General features: G+C 38.6%; 2 protein-coding genes across 10 annotated transcripts in view; both read right to left on the bottom strand.

Moving 5' to 3' along the window:
- Positions 1-471: 471 nt before the first annotated feature.
- On the bottom strand, positions 472-4,703 carry nkrf (NFKB repressing factor). Of its 4 annotated transcripts, none has more exons than XM_028008806.1 (3): positions 4,606-4,703; positions 3,901-4,028; positions 472-3,132 (listed from the first exon to the last, which is right to left on the bottom strand). In XM_028008806.1, the coding sequence occupies exons 1-3, from the start codon at positions 4,641-4,643 to the stop codon at positions 938-940; spliced, it is 2,361 nt and encodes a 786-aa protein (XP_027864607.1). In that variant the 5' UTR covers positions 4,644-4,703; the 3' UTR covers positions 472-937. The 4 variants fall into 4 exon arrangements, with proteins under 4 accessions (XP_027864607.1, XP_027864608.1, XP_027864609.1 ...); XM_028008807.1 differs by having other exon boundaries at positions 3,901-4,034; positions 4,336-4,701; XM_028008808.1 differs by having other exon boundaries at positions 4,336-4,701.
- Positions 4,704-5,460: 757 nt separating this feature from the next.
- septin6 (septin 6) overlaps positions 5,461-19,775 on the bottom strand; it is a 28,184-nt gene continuing 13,869 nt past the window's right edge. Inside the window, exons 7-11 of one of the 6 annotated variants that reach the window (XM_028008270.1) lie at positions 16,838-17,006; positions 16,629-16,761; positions 16,352-16,542; positions 14,810-14,857; positions 5,461-6,542 (exon numbers count right to left, since the gene is read on the bottom strand). In XM_028008270.1, the coding sequence (XP_027864071.1) occupies positions 14,854-14,857; positions 16,352-16,542; positions 16,629-16,761; positions 16,838-17,006 (497 nt within the window). In that variant the 3' untranslated portion in view covers positions 5,461-6,542; positions 14,810-14,853. Of the gene's footprint in view, positions 6,543-7,328; positions 7,862-9,418; positions 10,294-14,809; positions 14,858-16,351; positions 16,543-16,628; positions 16,762-16,837; positions 17,007-19,775 lie in introns of those variants that run through there. The other 5 variants (XM_028008269.1, XM_028008266.1, XM_028008265.1 and 2 more) reach the window with 5 other exon arrangements.

Genomic DNA, 19,775 nt, shown 5'->3' with positions numbered 1-19,775 from the left:
CAAAAATGCTTGGTAAGATTTTGTGTTTTTGCAGTGTAGCTCAAATCTTTACTGAGCAGAAAACTTAATAAAAAATTTAAGGTGTTTCTTCCGTATTTGGTGGTTTTCACGGTTTCTGAATCTCCTAACCAATTACATTTCATCAGAGGTGGAAAGTTTTTAAGTGCCAATGTTGGGATTGGGATGAAGAGATTTTGAAAATATGTGGATTATGCTTAAAAAAAAAAATCATGTCAGTGGCAGAAAGTATCTAATTTTAATCAGCTATACTAATTCTACCAAGAGCGATCAATTATCCTGGTAAAACTAAGCAAAAACTTCAATTTAAATTTGGAAAGCAATGTGTTTTTGTAAATTAACCAGAAGCTAAAGAGTTGTTTGTATAAATTTGAGCCAAAATGTATAATTCTTAATCCACAATAAATTCAAACTTTGTTCACCCAAGTCTTGTCTTCAAAAGTTCTTTTTTTGTGTTATTTTATCCTGAAACATTATCAATATAACACCAAAATTAATGGTTATTGTAACATTTGATGCAAACTGTGTATAGTGCTACATGTGAAGCAGCTAAACCAGGGATGTCAAACTCCAGGCCTCGAGGGCCGCTGTGCTGCAACTTCTAGATGTGCCTCTGCTGCACCACACCTGAATAGAATAATTAGGTCATTAAGGCCCTGGAGAACTGATCTACACACGGAGGAGGAAATTAAGCCATTTCATTCCAACGTTTTGAACCTGTGACAAATCTAAAAACTGCAGGACACCGGCCCTTGAGGACTGGAGTTTGATATCTGTGAGCTAAATGATCCCTAGTATCAGGTATAAATGGTGAAATATAAAGCCAGGACGCATGCTGCTGCCATGTCCGAACCGGGCCTTGCTGTGTTATGCTTTGAAGTCCAACTCGGTGGATATTTCCAATTTATTTTCATGCACTTTAATGAGACGCCTGAGGCTTGACGAGCTCGTATCGGCCCACCTGTCCTTCCTGTAAAAGCTGGCCAATCAGCTGGTCTTTGTGTACTTTCCGACTGACGACCAGAAACCGGTCCCATCCCTGTCCGTAGGACTTGCTGCGCAGGCCGTATTTTTGGGAAATCTGGTGAATCTGCTTGCGCTCGTCGTCGGTGAGTTCGTTGGAGAAGCGGAGGTCGTCCGTTCTGTCCGAGCTGGCGTAGTTGCGGATGACGTCCTCAATGTCCCGCTTGCTGAGCAGGTTTCCCGCTTTAACCATTTCCATGCCCAGACCCTCCCTGGAGAATTGCTCCTTGACTCTGATTGGCTCGGCGATGCCATCGCCGTCCCGGCCAAGGCCGCCGCCTTTCCAGCCCATCTTACGCAGCAGCTGGTTTCCGATGTTGTCCTCCTTGATCTCCTGCTTCAGCGCATCCTCGCCTGAGCGAGCGAGGATCTGAGAGCGGGAAATGGCGCCGTTGTGTCCCTCCTTCCTCAAGTTGGACTTGACGACCGCCTGAGTCTGTCGTAAGGTGGACAACGCCTCATTCGCCGCAATGTGCTTCACTAACTTCTTCGGCCCGACTCCCGCTGCGACGTACTGCCCTTCCAGGTACACTTCGCACTTCCAGTGATGATCGGGCAAAACCGAGAATCTGTAATCTGCGGTCACTTTGTTAAACTGAGCCGTGTCGTTGATGATGCAGATGGCGTTATCGTTATTCTCCAAGATCACAAGCTCGCTCAGTTGCTTCTTTTTGACTCCAAAAGAATCGACGTCCGACTGTGGCAGGAAGAAGTTGCCAGAATCCTGCGGATTATTTCTGAAGGACTGTTTCTGCCAGGGCTGCCGTTGTGCTTGGTTGAGGCGAAGCTTCCTCACGGCCTCCTCGGCGGCGGCATGTTTGGAGCTCTTCTTCGTCCCAGTCGCCTGCGCTATCAGCTCGTCCTGCAGGAAGATGCTGCACTGCCACAGGTTGCTGGGCAGCTGGACAAACTTGTAGTCAATCTTCATGCGGTTGAAGGCGTTGGAGTTGTTCAGAATGCAGATGGCGTCATACGCGTTGTCCATCACCACAAACTCGGTCCAGTGCTTGTTTCGGTCGGGCTCATGTTGGCCCTTGGAGCCCGGCGTCGGCTTGTCCTCTGGGTTTCGGAGCGCAGGCAGGAATGCAGGCGTGGGGCTGTGTGTCTGGCACACAACCATGTCACTGACCACCAGGTGTCGGTATCGACGCTGCACAATGCGGACCTCCACCGGCTTCAGGAAGAGCTTCACAGCTTGCTCGGATGCGCGGTCTCTTGCGCCGTTTTTGCTGCCGGAATATCCGGTTGCCAGATACACGCCCTGACATCTCAGTTCGCAGGCGTAACCGTCCGTCGGCACTTTCCTGTTCTTTGGCAGGTCTGCCTGTGGGATATCCTTCAGGTTGACATAAATGTACTCCGGGTTGGTCTTGCAGGCCTGGATGCTGCGGCTCAACATGAAGTTGTAGTTCGGTGAGTCGCTTCCTGTCATCAACACAGGGTTCCTGAAGGCAACGGATAACGCGTTGGCAACACTGGTGATCAGCCTCTGCTTCTCATCTAGCGTGGAGTGAGATATCAGAAGAGGCTTCGCGTACTCTGCTGCTTTGGGACTGGCCGCGCTTGGGCCGCTGTAGACTCTGCTGAAAGGCCGGTCCTGATGGCCGTAACCCAAACCCTGACGACCCGCATCCCAGCTGCTGGTTCTGCTGCCGCCGCCGTAGCCATTAAACCTCTGCGGCTTCGAGTACGAGTTTAAGCTGTGAGAGGAGGCGTGCGCTACGTACTTGGCAGTGTAGTCCTGCTGCGATTTTGCCATGTAGTTCGAAGACGACACTCGGCCTCCATAACCCAGTCCACTAGTGCTACCGTCTCTGTCCATGTGGGAACCCCAAAAGTCACTGGAGTGCGACGGCACTCGGTCGAAAGCGGGCCTGAGGGAGGAGAAGCCCTGCGCCCAGCCGCTAGCGGCAGAGTGGTGGGACTCCCACAGTCTGGCGCCATGCGACTCACTCTTCCTGCGCTCCTTATCGTTCTCCTTCTCATCGGTGCCGGTTCCTCCGCTGCTCCCACCGCTAACAAAGTGCACAGGCTCAAACCGAGGTTGGGGTCCGAACTTTGTCAAAGGCATTTTCCTCATGGGTTCGTCTCCTGCAAAATAAATGTAGATAAAATAGGTATTTTTTGGGATGTAGGAGGAAATCTCAGTTTTAGCCCAAAATTATTCATTCCCCTATAATACTGAGATTTCTCATTTTTTTTATTCAACCAGAGCATTTGTTTCTGATAGAAAATAAGAGGAGCATTTATTTTTGTCTGTTTAATTTATATTTACTTTAAAAAGTGCATGTCAAAAATAATATATATCCTTCACAATGTTTATTAGCATTAGAGCAACAAAACCCTTGAAATAATTATAACCCTATCACAATAAATTGTCCAAGTAATTATTGTCTAAACATATATTTTAGACCAATTTAATTATATATTGTGGAAGTCGCAATATTGTGGAAGCATTTAGTATGTAATTTTGTCATGTTTTGTACATGTTTTCAACTGATATCATAAATAATGTTATGCAGTTTAGTTGTTTAATTTTACAACTATTAACTGCCATCAGGGAGCCATTGCTGTGCAGTATGTTTAGGGTTATTTATTGTATTTTATTTAATGTATAAGTGCAGAAACTGCACAAATACAGTAAACCTGAGTGTGTGCTGTGAAGTAAACCTGCTGGACTTGAGACAAACATAGAAGGCTTACTCATAGAGTGGTCTATATAGCTTTAAAACACAATAAACATCCCTAAAACAAATAAATGAATTTTAATATTCCTATGTTTTTAGACAAACAAAGCTAAGGTTAAGCAAAAATAATGAGAAAAATTAAAATAATGTCAACACAACTCTGATAACTCACTGCCATCTGATGAAATGGGTCTCTTTTTAGCTTCAGAACCACCAGGACTTGGGTCAAAGGAGGGCATTTCGCCAGTGTGAGTCCCCTCTGCCATCACCAGGACTGTCCGAATCAGAACCGGGTCATACCTGTTACTGGAGCCAAACACCTAAATGAGACCTCAACGCGTCTGAACACCACGAATGAATGACAGTCCACCCTGTTTTAGCATCCTGAAGCTGCAGGCAGTTTAAAACATCGCTCTCATATACGGTTTTATAGTATGTGGCTTTCAAATTAAAATGCGGAAAAACAGCCGAACTTTTATGTCAACATTGTGGTTTTACAAAGTGACGCAGTTCATGAATATTTCAGAAGTTGCCACGTTCAGCTAACTAAATAACAATGAAACCTAAATAACAACACGTTCCTGAACAGTTAGTGAAGTACAATTACCTCAAGGTGTGAGCTTTGGTCCTGTAACACCTCTGCCATTTAACCAAGCAGAATCAAATGTTCAATATTTGTGATAAAAACCGGTTAGTTTCCTGTGCTAGCCTCACCGAGCTAGCTTCGCTGATAGCATTAGCTACCTAGCTCACTCTGCTCCGCTTTGTAAGCGAAACTCTGAGTATTTCTAACATCAACAAATCCATTTTGGTCTCTACTGGAACTAGTGAACACGTGTTTTCAACTGCGAGCTTTAAACAGCGGGGAACCTTTCACCTGTCGGCTGCGCGTTTATTCAAGCAGGAAGCGACCATTTTCTAGCCGCATCCTCAGGAAAATCATGGCGCCTGTCTGAACATTGGCCCGTCAGGCTTTCCGTACTTCAACCTGACGTCTGTAAATCTTTTTAATAATAATATAAACATACTCTAAATCCCGTAAAGCAAATTGTACTTCAGATTCGTGAATCTAAATAATTTTCTCGCAGAATATCAGTTTTGCCTAACCTCATGATTCAGGTTATTTACTTATACAAATGTAATCAACTAAGTGTGTTTACTTTTTGTGTCAGAAGTTTCACAGAAATTTACTTAAGTAAGAATATTTAAATGTATATATTTTTACTTGAGTACAAATAAAAAGTAGCCGCCCAGAAAATGACTTAAAAGTCGTGTGAACATTTTTGAATTTTAAAAACTAAAATAAAAAATAATTCATATAAATAACAGAATTATAAAATAACAAAATAATAAAAAATAAACATTTATTCAATTTAATTTAAAAATATGAAACTTGAACAAAATCTGATTGTTAGAACAAGTTTGTGCTTCATTTAAGTCAAGTTATTCACAGTGGGTAGAGAAATTTTACTGAAGTAAGAGCAGAGATACTTAATAATAAAAATGCTAAAGTAAAAATAAAAAGTACAACATAATAAAGATACTCCCAAAAGTAACTTTTTCCACAGTTGCCAAAACTGTGTTTTTTCAAAATTTATATATATTATAGTGTTTTTTGCAAGTTCAAATATGATTTCTTCAAAGTATTTAAAAAGAAAAAGATTTATTTAATAGAAACATCCGATAAAACCCAACAAAAACCCGGCAAATAAAAGACAACAGCATTTCTATGTTGGATTCATCTTTTTTTTATTCAAAATGTACATCAATGGAATCAAACTAAAGCAGAATACTGAATCATTTGTAGTGTAATAGAGGTTTTTACAACAAAAGGTGAAGGCAGATACTAGAAAAAGAAAAAAAAACATGTATGGCAACTGCTGAGACCAAAATGTCACTTTTAAACTCCAAAGAACCACATCCAAACATTATAGGTAATAAACAACAAATCTCCACTTCAATACACAAAATATATCCTTATAAATTATATAAATGCGCGAGTATTTTTAACACTCTTCATCTGGGTATCTGTTCAACTCATTTGGCAAAGTGGGAGCTGAAATCATGGGACAGAGCAAATATACAATGATTAAACGCACCGTCATTTTCTTTTTAAGAAAAACATCAATGAAGGGAACAGACTGCAGAGCTCAGATATTCAGGGAGTAAAAACCAGAAAAATCACAGCAGTTATGAAACTTAAATAAAAGACGCATGCAAAATATAGAGTAGGCCAGTTAATGTTAAAGCACGACGTGTAGTAAAAGCCCCTCGCATGTGACCTCCATGGTATTTAACGAAGATACCTGAACATGGGAACCGCAGTAAATGCTTTGGCGTTTTTATGACCTGTTTATTTTCAAGTGGATTTTTTTGTTGTCTTTGAAAAAAAAAAAGAAAACAATTTCTACTCATTTATTCATGATTTCGTCCTTTGATTTAATGCGTTTTACATTTTGAATGAGTGCATAGTGCAGGTCATGTTGAATTTAAATAAAAAGATCATGATTTTACCCGTGAGTCCTGAAAATGTGTGAACCCCCTCCTGAAATCTTCTGCTAACCATAAGAGTTTCTCTATGTACATTAAGACATAACAGCAGATTTTAATCTGTCCCTGATTTTAGAGCGTCACTAGGTGGTCAGAAATACCATGCGAGTCCACATAAGGCCGTATCAAACAAAAGGAAGATGCGATGCAGAGAATAGAAAGGCTGACACAACGAGAAATGAAAAGCAGGAAGAGGTAAATAGTGCTTAGTTCTTGCTGAAGCTGCAATCCCCTCTTCAGGTGGCCAAGACAGATTAAAAGAAGCTAAAGAGACAAAGAGAAAACAAAGCCGGCGGTTAGAGCAGAGGGCAAAACATCTGCAGAAATAAGAGTCAAAGTGAGCCTGAGCAAGAGAAAGTGTAATATAACTTAAATCTGAACACATTTGTTTGTACCTGCGCTGCAAAAACACAAAATATTACCAAGTATTTCTGTCTAGTTTTCAGTGTAAATATCTCAGTACATTTGAAATAAGACAAAACTAGCTTGTAAGTAACTTTTCAGCAAGAAATAGGAGCTTGTTTTGAGTAAATAATTCTTTAAAATTGATTAAAAAGTTCTAGTTCCACTGGTAGATTATTTCACTTATAACAAGAAAAAGTTCCCATATCATAACTGAAAAAATACTTTTTCATCCATATTGAAAAATTATTTAAATTCCTCCAGCTTGCTGGAAAGTTAGTTATGTTTCTCTTATTTCAAGTACTAAGATATTTTCACAGGAAATTAGATAGAAATACTTGGTAATATTTTGTGTTTTTGCAGTGTGAATTCTGGTTTGCTGAAGAAAAAAAATCTGAATTGTGAGAAAAATGTCAAAACTGAGATTTTAAAAAATCTGAATTCTGTGACTGAAGTAAAAAACAAAAAAGTTAGAAACTTTTTTGGGGAAGAAATTCTGTTCACTTGGAAAAAAAGCCAAAATTGGGATTTATCTCAGAATTCTGGTTAATTGCAGACAAAAATAAGACAATATTCAAAACTGAGATAAAAAAACCCAACTTTTAATTTTGTTTTGGGGAAAAACAGAATTCTGAGAAATAATAACTAATATTCTACCACAAAATATATTTTTTACTGGTTATAAATAGAATAGTAGAAAACCTGCTTTCTGTATCTATTCAATTTATTTTATATATATTAAAATGTGTTTAAAGATGTCAATGATTAAAGCAAAACCAACAAAAACCTGAAAAGGACTCAATACTTTCCCCAGGGCTGTAAAAGCTGCACACATATATACATAAAAAAGTTCTGCTGATTCTGATTTTAGCGGTACAGATTTAAAATATCCATCTATAAAATGAGAACTGAACACTATAGTTCCATAACTAAAGTGGGAAAGACTTTAGTCACAGCAACGTCAAACAGCAGAAGAATTAGAAAGCTGAATTTTTCAGGCCAAAGCAGCGGTGAAGCGACACACATCAACCCATATTTAAAGCTAACGACTGGAAACCCTGAAGCAGGTGGGGTCCGCAAAAGCCTCGGGTGACACCTGAGGCTCACAGCGCCCCCCAGAGGCCGGTCCCTTAGCAAAGCTGGGGGGCAGAAGGAGCTACTCAGTGCAGAGCCACGGATTGCTGCAATGGAAAGTGAAACCACACACACCAATGAGCTGAAAGATCGGATGAATGCAACGCCTCTTTAGCCATTATTTCACCATGCTTTTGGGTCATATCTATGGAAGTCCATTACTGCCAAAACTAAAGCTTTTGCATGACACAATAAGTCATTATCAGAAAGCAGTTATGACATAATTTAGTCATTTTTGCACCAATATTTTCAGATAAAGAAGCCATAATTTGGAGTTTACTATGTTATTATGATATAACGATATAATTAACCAAACAGACATTAATATAAGATAGCATCTAAGGATACAAAATACGTTTGCATTAACATCGGTATCGGCTGATGTTAGTCAATTTTACCGAATCTGTATCGGTCCAATAAATAAAACTGGACCGATATCAACTACCAATGTTTATTTCCATCTTGTTGTCATTTGTGTTTCCAGCACAAATGACAACAAAACTTTGTCAATATTCCGCTAATGTTGAAAACAAAATACATTTTTGTAATTGTGGTGTTTTGACTTTATATCTTTGTGTTTTTATGATGTAAATCACTTTGAACTGCCTTGTTGCTAAAGTGTGCTAAACAAATAAACTTTAGTGACTAGATTGATAAATATGAAACACAGCTAAAATCACAAGTGAATAAGTTTGTTCACGCAGTATGCCATTTTAAAAAATGCAGCACCATCTTCCTTCTAGCACTTCCTGTTGTCTTCTTTGCGATTTGTGCTACTGGCAACAAACTGGTTGTTGATCATGTGATGAGAAAAAAAAGTATTTCCATTGCAGTTTTGAGAGATGAACCAATTTTCGTTCAGCTGAAAAACTACCTCATCCTAGCAAAGCATTTTAGCAAAAAACAAGTCTTTTTAAAACTGCCGCATTTCCATTAAGCAAATTTATTTTAAAAATGCTAAACTGTGTAATTATATGGTAAATGGAAACACAGCTGTTTCCAATGGTGTGATAATGTTGTGTAGGAAAATGTACAATACACATTATGTCAGTAAATAACGGTTATCGATCATAATAAAAATATTAATATTGGGCATTGATATTGGTTCAAATGATCAGATCAGTGCATCCCAAACTAGTTATGAAAGTGTCTGAATTTTACAGTATTTCAAAATATATGACATGAGGTACCGTCTCAAAGTATTTATAACAATACAATATGAATTTATTGTTTTTTTACTTCAGTGGGGAAATTTTATATTTCGTTAAAATAAACTATTAAGTTATGATATTGTATAGTAATGACTTTTTCTGCATGTCAGTGGTAGCAATGGGCTTCCGTACATTAAATCCACCACAGCCAGAGAGGCAAAATAACTAATAAGTTAAAGAAACAGACGAGTGATACTCCAGAGCATCATGGAGGACATTGGTTTGATTTTGAACAAATCTGTAGGCCTGATACTCCGATTAAAACACTTAAAAAAATTAAAACCTCCTAATTTAAACACTAGATCACCAGAAATCTTCAACTGCAGTTTGATTTTCATTTAAAAATCTGTCACAAAATGTTTGTCAAACACAAGGATCATGGCTAAAGCTGCATCATTTGGTGAAAAATTGGCCTTTATTTTCTTTAGAAAATTTTATTTTATGTGTAGCACTAATACAAACATTTGCCCCTGCAGTTCAGCGGACATCATGATTATTTGACTTTAGATGTGCCTACATATAAAAAGTACAAAAGAAAAGAAAGTTACAATTGCACTGATGACACTGAAATATACTTCGAAACACATCACATCACATTTGAGTGTAAAACAAAGTGCAAATATGAAAGCTAATACAAGAATGCAAATTAAAACATGACAATGAATGAGGTATGCGAGAAGTGGCAAAAGATATCAGGCTCGCATCCAATCATGCATCAGGCTAAAGTCAACAGAACAAAAAAATTGGCAATAATAAAAATTAAAGATTTAATGGGATTTTTTTCACATTATTTTTCTTCTGTTATTGGCAAAAGTTACAAAACAGCTAAATTTCTTTAAAATCTTCAACCGGATGCATGTTTTCTTTAGCCTTAACACATTTCTGCCCATCACACCAGTAGTCATGTATGTTAATATTTTAACATCATGCAAAGAATCGCTGAATATGAAACAAATATGGAATGTAAATCCACATAAAAAAAGAAGAGGGGAGGACTTTAGCCGAATGATCACTTGCAAAAAAAAAAACACCAACAAGCATCATTCAGATAAAAACAAAACCAAAAACAGTGATGTCAAATTGATAGCAATGCCCAGCGTCTTCCACAAAAGCAGCAGAGAGGAGAGGGGACATGTGGAGGAAGGTGGAGTTATGGGATTTGGGTGCAGGCGGAGGTGAGGGAGGGGAACTGGAAAACATGATGGGGATGGAAGCTCATTCACAGCAGGATTGCCACAAGGGAGGATTTTTTCTACAGGAGTCCTTAGCTGGAAACGAGAGAGAAGGGCTGTTAACGCTTTTTGTACAGACAGTTATACAAATCAGCACATTAACATTAGACAGCACTCAGGAGAAAACATGCTTCTAGAGGTGACCCGTCAGGCTCAGGTTAGGATCGGGCTGTGAGCGAAACAGAACACGCTTCATTTTTTATTCCTGGATAATGAAGTTTCAGCCTATGATCTGCCTCTTTTCAGATTGAGCTGCAGCCTGAAGTGACACAAATCAGATTTTTTTTTGCCAAACATATACGACTTGTACATGATCTCCAGTGCAAACTGCAAACAACCTGAAAGTGTCCTGCATGCGCAGTAGAGGGCATTTAAAGAGCGTCACACACAGAGAGCGTGCTCAGTGTTTAGTAAAGAAGTAGTGCTCAGTGTTTAGTAAAGAAGTAGAAGAAGAAGAAGTGCTCAGTGTTTAGTAAAGAAGTAGTGCTCAGTGTTTAGTAAAGAAGTAGAAGAAGTGCTCAGTGTTTAGTAAAGAAGTAGTGCTCAGTGTTTAGTAAAGAAGTAGTGCTCAGTGTTTAGTAAAGAAGTAGAAGTAGTGCTCAGTGTTTAGTAAAGAAGTAGTGCTCAGTGTTTAGTAAAGAAGTAGAAGAAGTGCTCAGTGTTTAGTAAAGAAGTAGTGCTCAGTGTTTAGTAAAGAAGTAGAAGAAGTGCTCAGTGTTTAGTAAAGAAGTAGTGCTCAGTGTTTAGTAAAGAAGTAGAAGAAGTGCTCAGTGTTTAGTAAAGAAGTAGTGCTCAGTGTTTAGTAAAGAAGTAGAAGTAGTGCTCAGTGTTTAGTAAAGAAGTAGTGCTCAGTGTTTAGTAAAGAAGTAGTGCTCAGTGTTTAGTAAAGAAGTAGAAGTAGTGCTCAGTGTTTAGTAAAGAAGTAGTGCTCAGTGTTTAGTAAAGAAGTAGAAGAAGTGCTCAGTGTTTAGTAAAGAAGAAGTAGTGCTCAGTGTTTAGTAAAGAAGTAGAAGAAGTGCTCAGTGTTTAGTAAAGAAGAAGAAGTGCTCAGTGTTTAGTAAAGAAGTAGTGCTCAGTGTTTAGTAAAGAAGTAGAAGTAGTGCTCAGTGTTTAGTAAAGAAGTAGTGCTCAGTGTTTAGTAAAGAAGTAGAAGAAGAAGAAGTGCTCAGTGTTTAGTAAAGAAGAAGTGCTCAGTGTTTAGTAAAGAAGTAGTGCTCAGTGTTTAGTAAAGAAGTAGTGCTCAGTGTTTAGTAAAGTAGTAGTGCTCAGTGTTTAGTAAAGTAGTAGTGCTCAGTGTTTAGTAAAGAAGAAGAAGTAGTGCTCAGTGTTTAGTAAAGAAGAAGAAGTAGTGCTCAGTGTTTAGTAAAGAAGTAGTGCTCAGTGTTTAGTAAAGAAGTAGAAGAAGAAGAAGTGCTCAGTGTTTAGTAAAGAAGTAGTGCTCAGTGTTTAGTAAAGTAGTAGTGCTCAGTGTTTAGTAAAGAAGTAGAAGAAGAAGTAGTGCTCAGTGTTTAGTAAAGAAGTAGTGCTCAGTGTTTAGTAAAGAAGTAGTAGAAGAAGAAGTGCTCAGTGTTTAGTAAAGAAGTAGAAGAAGAAGAAGTGCTCAGTGTTTAGTAAAGAAGTAGAAGAAGAAGAAGTGCTCAGTGTTTAGTAAAGAAGTAGAAGAAGAAGAAGTGCTCAGTGTTTAGTAAAGAAGTAGTGCTCAGTGTTTAGTAAAGAAGTAGTGCTCAGTGTTTAGTAAAGAAGTAGAAGAAGAAGTAGTGCTCAGTGTTTAGTAAAGAAGTAGAAGAAGAAGAAGTGCTCAGTGTTTAGTAAAGAAGTAGAAGAAGAAGAAGTGCTCAGTGTTTAGTAAAGAAGTAGAAGAAGAAGAAGTGCTCAGTGTTTAGTAAAGTAGTGCTCAGTGTTTAGTAAAGAAGTAGAAGAAGAAGAAGTGCTCAGTGTTTAGTAAAGAAGTAGAAGAAGAAGAAGTGCTCAGTGTTTAGTAAAGAAGTAGAAGAAGTGCTCAGTGTTTAGTAAAGAAGAAGAAGTGCTCAGTGTTTAGTAAAGAAGTAGAAGTGCTCAGTGTTTAGTAAAGAAGAAGAAGTGCTCAGTGTTTAGTAAAGAAGAAGAAGTGCTCAGTGTTTAGTAAAGAAGAAGAAGTGCTCAGTGTTTAGTAAAGAAGAAGAAGTGCTCAGTGTTTAGTAAAGAAGAAGAAGTGCTCAGTGTTTAGTAAAGAAGTAGAAGAAGTGCTCAGTGTTTAGTAAAGAAGAAGAAGTGCTCAGTGTTTAGTAAAGAAGTAGAAGAAGTGCTCAGTGTTTAGTAAAGAAGTAGAAGAAGTGCTCAGTGTTTAGTAAAGAAGTAGAAGAAGTGCTCAGTGTTTAGTAAAGAAGAAGAAGAAGTGCTCAGTGTTTAGTAAAGAAGTAGAAGAAGTGCTCAGTGTTTAGTAAAGAAGTAGAAGAAGTGCTCAGTGTTTAGTAAAGAAGTAGAAGAAGTGCTCAGTGTTTAGTAAAGAAGAAGAAGTGCTCAGTGTTTAGTAAAGAAGAAGAAGTGCTCAGTGTTTAGTAAAGAAGAAGTGCTCAGTGTTTAGTAAAGAAGAAGTGCTCAGTGTTTAGTAAAGAAGTAGAAGAAGAAGAAGTGCTCAGTGTTTAGTAAAGAAGTAGTGCTCAGTGTTTAGTAAAGAAGTAGTGCTCAGTGTTTAGTAAATAAGAAGTAGTGCTCAGTGTTTAATAAAGAAGTAGTGCTCAGTGTTTGCGGAAGTAAATGTGGATGCCAACGGTGGAGCATAGATTACGATTTTAAAGTTGTTGCCTAAATAGAGCCAGCACATTAACAACTTAATCCTCATTATAGTCCACCATGGTTGTGTTTTTTTCTTTTTGCTTGCGCGCATCAGGAAGCAGAGTAGCAACGTTTGTTAAGTATCAATGACATTCAAGTCGGATGAATGCGACCTGACCATTCAGAATCAGGTCACATTTAAAAAGATCGGATACGTATCGGCTTTAGAACCACATATCCAAGAGGCCCGGGTCGCATTCAAAAAAAATCTCACCTGTGTTATTCAGTCTGTCACAAAAAAAAATAAAATCAGACACAGGTTGCATTAAGACAACAAAAAAAGATTGGGATTCAGTCACTTCACGCTGCAGTGTGAACGTAGCCTTGGGGTCTCTGTCACTTTAAATCTAAAAAAGCTGCCGCTGGCCACGCCCCCCTAACTCAAATAGCCGCAAACGGATGCGCAATTACACAACCGTACATCTTAGAAAAGCAGAAGTGGGGCCCCCTGCACAACCAACAGGGGTTTTGTTGTTGGTAAGTCAACAACAAAACATTTATCTTCTCCAGCAGCCATTGTACAGCACATATAGAAGTAAAACCAACTGACCAAGCATGAGAATCTGAATTCGGGTTGCTAGGTGACGGGCGGAACTTTGCTGAGGTTGCTAAGTAACAAATCAGCAGTGACTGCTGATTTGTTGTTATATTCTGGAGGTTTTTAAACGGCTTGTTGTCCAGACACCAAAAAACATTAACTTATTGCAAAATAACCCAAAAACAACTGAGTGGGGTTGTTTTTAGAAGCAATTGAGACCCGAATGGAAGCATAAAAATGTGCAAAATGTCAATTTTACATAACAGAGCCCCTTTAAGGTTTGAGGGTTTTGTTGTCTCTCTTGTCTGACAGCATTTAGTTTTTAGAAGTTTACACCCAACTAAGCAACAGATGTTTCTAACTAATTTATTTTTCCTCAGTGGATCACCAACAAACCCATAAATTCCTCTCTGTGTGTTTAGCTTTTGAATCCTGCCAAGGCCAAGAGGCCGAGTCACCAAATATCTGCAAGATCAACAGATCTCCACAGACAGAGAGGTGGGCTGAGGTTCCTCGCTGCTCTGACCCGTTTGGTCTCAGTTTGGCCCTGAATGGTTCTTTGTGCGACGGCCGGGTCGGGCCCGACTTTAGAGACCCGCATAAAAAGAAACCTTTGTAGTCTGTGGGAGTAAGATGGGAGCGTCGGGTGTTTGGGGATCTAATAAACTGGTTCATTTAAACATTTCAGTCAGCAGAACCAAAATTAATCTAATCTATCAAAATGGAAAGATGTAAGTTCAACTAAAACAGTAAATATTTGTAACTCAGCCACAACGACTTGTAACACTTGAAAGATTCTCACATATTATTGAAGAAACCTTGAATTTTTATGGTTGAATAATATTTTGGAATATAAGATACGATGTCTTCACAACCACAAACTGATGTGTCTTAGTTGGGATTTTATGTGACTCACCAACAGAACGTGTCACATAATGACGCATAACAGGCTCATATATTTCAGGTTTTTATAATAAATAAAAACATGTTAAATATTCATTCTTCTTAATTATACATTACTTTGTATTGGTCTGTTATACAAGATTCCAATAGAAGCCATTATAATTTAGGTGTAAATACTTCTGCAAGGAAGTCTACTTCATTATTTTTAGCATGTTGAACACATTTAAATCGATCAGCTCGTGCACATTTTGAATTTAAATTTTTATTTTGATTTGACTTGATAAGGGGGGGTCTTACCAGAAAAAGGTGCCTCATGCAGCATGCAGCGAGTGTGGGAGGAGTTAACTGGAAAACATTACGGATGCAGTAAAGGTGACACATGCGCTCACAAAACACACAATCTGCACAACAAGCAGCGACAACTAACTGCGTCCTGCGACTTCAGCTGGAGGTCAAACAGCTGCAATCGTTATTTCGTTAGAGCATCAAGTGGACAAACTCAACTGGATTTATTTTAAAAGAAAAAAAGAAATTGGCTGTGATGGAAATAAAAAATAAACAGAGAAATGAAGTTATAAGAACTTTCAGTGCAAGTGTTTCCTTCCTTTTCTAAACAGGCACATTGGCAGCCACACAGTGAGCCGATTATCATCAGCATCAATGGGTCCTTAAAGCGAACAGAACGATCTGATGGCAGATCAAACACACGAAGAAAACCTTCAAATAAATTAATGTTACTGCAGTAAAATGATTTCACACTGAAATATTTAGAAAAATTAAACCCTTACCTTGAATATTTAAAAATCTTGTTAAATTTTTTTTTATTGTTTTTATAAAAATCATTGATTTAAACGATCATTGGTATTAATAGTTTGTCAATAAGTTTTGTCCAGAAACATTGGGTTGATTTGGGCGCAAGTTCTGGAGCGGTGAAAGACCCAACATGCAGAAATCAACAGAATTTTTATTTAAATGATCCTAATATTTTACAGTGTTGTGATCTTTAACTGGCCCGCAGCATCACAGATCCGCTCAATAATTACCAGCAGGCGTAAGGCTATTATACACACTGTGTTTTTACAATCACGATTATTTTAGCAATCAATTGTTTTATCAATTTTTCTGACAATTGGATAAACATTTTAGCACATTTTGCAGATTTTTCATTTAACCACTAAATCCTTTAATATGAAATATTATAAATACATTAAAAGATGCAAATTAAACAATTCTATTCCTGTTTAAAATAGTAGGAATAATATTTTATTGCCTAAAATGAAAAAGAAAAGCTTGATAATTTGTATCAAAAGATGCATCTTTTGTTGAAAAAAATATTAAATATTATTTTTCTGCTAATAGTGACCATATTAGCAGAAAAGGCAAATATTTTGACTACTTTTTGGAATGACTAAGTTTTCTAACAATGTTTTTATTAGAGGTTTTATTTCTTAACATAAAATAAACTCAAATTAAAGATTTGATTTTTCAAACTTTTTTCAAGTGAAATTATGATACTGCAATAAAAGATTTCTTTATTTTAAGACTTTTTGCATGTTTTTCTTTTTTACTAAGGATGCCAGTAAATCTGTCTGCATCTGTACCAGAAAGATTAGACTGAAAACATGTGGATGCACACACTGCTTCTATGCTCGATTTTATGAATAAAGCCTTTAACAAATACACAAACAAAGGATAAGTTAGATAATAACCTTAATAAATTAAAGGTGCAGCATGGCAAAAAACTTGTAAAAACGTGAGAAAACTTTGCCAGATAAACATAAATAAGCCTTGAGGAACAGGTTAGATGTCTAGTGTGTGGGTAAAGAATCAGATACTCACTTTTTCCTCTCTTTGTCCCTTTTGAGCGTGGTGGAGCCCCCTGCCTGCTGAGCTTGGTTCTGCAAGAGCTCTGCCGCAGTCTTTTTCTGTTTGAACGTGTTGACTTCATCGTCCAGGGACTTCTTCTTATCCTCCAGCTTCTTTTTCTCGTCCTGATGGAGCTTCTTCAAGCGGTCAAACTTCTCGTGCAGCTGTGTGTCGATAAGCAGAAACAGGAAGTTGGTGTGGATCAGCAAAAGGAGCAGAAACAAAGCGAGGCATTTGAGTTGATTTTTACCTCCTTCTCTGCCTCCTTGAGCTCAGCCTCCTTCTCTTTAACTCTCTGGACAAACATCTGCCTCATCTCTTCTTCCTTTTTCTGCAGCTCGCCCATGAACTCGTTTCGCTTCGCCTCGTACGTCTCCTGCAGACTGGTCAGAGGGAAAAACTGTTGCACCGGGAGAAAGCAGAGAAATGAACCGACAGACTTAGAGGTAAGTCTGCTACCTGAAGGGCTTGCTGTCGGGATCCGTGTCCTTGAAGCCCATTTCCTCCAGCTTGCAGCGGCGGTACAGCTCGTAGTGGCGCGTGTGGGTCTGTTCTCGCAGATCCTCCATGTTCACTCTGATCAGCATTTCTCTCAGTTTCACAAAATCACAGTGGTTTTCGTTTTCCACTGAGAGGAACAAATAAAACAGAAAACGCATCAGACTGCATCTAAATCAATACAAATCAATAGGAATAAGAAATAAATCAATTAACTACAAGATAAAACCAGATCAATAATTTCTATTTTTATGATTTATCGTTTTTCTCTTTCTACCAAAAACTGGGTGACAAAAGTTTTCAGTTTGATGCTTTGGTCTCAACTAATCCTTTTGTGAAGGCCGACTTTATTTACAGAGACTTCATAATTAATTGCATTTGTTGTTTTGTTTATTTGTTTTAGGTATTTAAGATGTCTTCCAATTGCAGCATGAAATGTTCATCAGAATTTAAAGTTTATTAATCTCTGAGAATGAGTTCTTGCATTACTGCTTATTAACTTCTGGGACAAAACGTCATGGTGACAGGCCTTGGCTAATCGTGGAAAAGGGAACAGACACACAGGCTGAACTTGGACTGTCCAAACAGAACAAAACTCTACTAAACAGTTCCAGTCCAAAGCAGAGATGTGACCGGGTCATGCGGTTCTCTGTTTATTTGATTGCAGAGCGGTGCAGCTCCAGCAGCCATGTGACAGCATGTGAGCAGGAACGCAGCCAGTCTGAAGCAAACTGATCCGATGTTTGATCAAGATTTGTTCCCTCTTTGAGACAAACCTGCAGCAGCTTTGGCTTCAACTCTGCCTAAAATCCACTAGACATCCAAGTTTAGAGTTTGTGTCCCATCAAGTGAGTCGGAGGTAAAGATGAACATCGTCCAGTCAACCGAAATCATGACAGATGCAAAAAAAAAGCTAGCTAGCTAGCTAGCAAGGGTATATTAGCAGCTAGTTAGCGCCTCGAGTCACAGAACACATTTAAGATGACAGAACACATCTGACTCAAACTTTTGCTTGACTGTAAAGTCTGAAAACTACAAGATTAAATAATCCTGCCACGACAAAATTGAGACCTTGGATTACCGTGTTTAACTTGCTTACTTTTTTAAAATTAATGAACGATTTGCGTAATTTTACGGTTAACGGAAACACAGCCAATGACGTAAACATACGAATGTTCAGACTGCAGTGGCTTTCGAAAGTATCAGGTAATCTGATTTAGGACCTCATATGAAAGAGACACAAATCTGATTTATTTTTGGGTGAAAACAATGGAATTGCAGTGTTCAGACTGCCAAGAAAAAGTCAGATATGGACAAGAAAACAACGGATTTGGATCGCATTTACCCGCTATGTGAACTTAGCTTAAGTTCCCAAAGGTCACCTGGAAAATGTACAATCACCTGATGCTGAACTAGGAATAAAAGTCTTGCTTTAATTAAGATACTTCTGAAAGTTAGTTCTTGTCATTCAGGGTTCAGTTGAGTTTTTAATGTCAATTTTCTTCTTTTGTCCATTTTCTGGCATTAAATTTCCAAAGTTCTCAGTCACTTTTAGGCAAACCTTTTTAACAATAACTACAATAGTTTGGCGTAGACAAATAATTTTACTGAAGTCAATCTTCAAATATAAAAACTGCAATGAAAACAGATTATATAGCTTGGATGGAAAACCAAACCATAGATGGGTGCAGACAACTTCAACAGAATTGGAAAAGTAATAACATCTGGAAATCCGAATATTTTTAGGCCCGAGCAGCAAAGCGCTGCGAAGGCCTATTGTATCTGTACTGTTTATTATTATTATTCTTCCCACCTCTTCGTGTGCCTTTTTGGGGGCTTTATCATATTCAAAAACTCACCAAACTTGGCGGAAGCGACTAGGCGGTTTAAAAATTTTGAATTTTAAGGTCGTTGCAAAAATCGCAAAAAAAATTGCTCAACGCCGGCAACTAGCAATTTTCAACAGACCCATTGCTATTCACTTACTTCATCCTAGAGACTTGAAATTCGGTACAGTTGTAGAGCTCACTAAGACGCTCAGAATTTACAAGTAATGTCATAGTGCAAGTATCGCAGGAAGTCGGCCATTTTGTATTGAAGGTCCATTTTTTACCTCGATTTTGACGTTTACAGCCTTCGTATTTGATCGAACTCCTCCTAGGGATTTCGATTGATCGGCTTCAAACTCGGTCAGTCTGATCATAAGGCATGTCTGATTTAAAGTTATCAAATTGGTGAGTTTTGGAGCATGTTGAAGGGGGGTTACCAGGGGTCAAAGTTCACCTACACGCCATGAAACAAAAACCTCTTATATTTCCTATACAAAAACACATAGAGGGACCAAACTTTCAGTGATTGATCAGCATCGGGTGTCCTAAAATACCCTGCAGTGAAATTTTTTTTTTACGTAGGCCACGCCCCCTGAGAGCAGGAAGTGTCATGTTTTACTGTGAACGGTCGCTATCTTAGCCCTTTGACCTAATCAACATGAAACTGTGTCCAGAGACAGAAGACATGTTGGTGTGTTGTGGATTCCAACCCCGACCGGCTGCGATGAAGCAGGTGGGTGTGGCGGCGTTGCGAACGCCGTCGAATTTCGTTTGGCTCTGAATTCCACAGTTTCGGGGTGAGCTGCTCCAAACTCACTAGGATGGATCCTTATCCACCCGCCAACAGGAATCCATAGCGATATTTGGTGGGCGTGGCCTAATTTCTCTATACTGCCCCCTAGAATATTTTAAAAAATCAGCCCCAAGCCATGCTTTAACGTAGAATTACGAAACTTGGTACACATGTGTATCTTGTCAGGACGTACAAAAAAGTCTCTTGGAGCCATGCTCTAAACCCAACAGGAAGTCGGCCATTTTGGATTGAAGGTCCATTTTGGGCCCTGTTGAGG

The sequence above is a fragment of the Xiphophorus couchianus genome, chromosome 23, assembly GCF_001444195.1.
Source record: "Xiphophorus couchianus chromosome 23, X_couchianus-1.0, whole genome shotgun sequence".
NCBI lineage: Eukaryota > Metazoa > Chordata > Actinopteri > Cyprinodontiformes > Poeciliidae > Xiphophorus > Xiphophorus couchianus.
This window is presented reverse-complemented; position numbering and strand designations above follow the sequence as displayed.

Bases quoted from the DNA above. Each gene is read 5' to 3' on its own strand.
- nkrf (XM_028008805.1), bottom strand. From the start codon at position 4,643: ATGGTCGCTTCCTGCTTGAATAAACGCGCAGCCGACAG. The intron at 4,035-4,605 runs GTGAAAGGTTCC...GTTTGGCTCCAG, and splicing joins AATAAACGCGCAGCCGACAG to TAACAGGTATGACCCGGTTC. The intron at 3,133-3,900 runs GTGAGTTATCAG...TTTATTTTGCAG, and splicing joins ACCCATTTCATCAGATGGCA to GAGACGAACCCATGAGGAAA.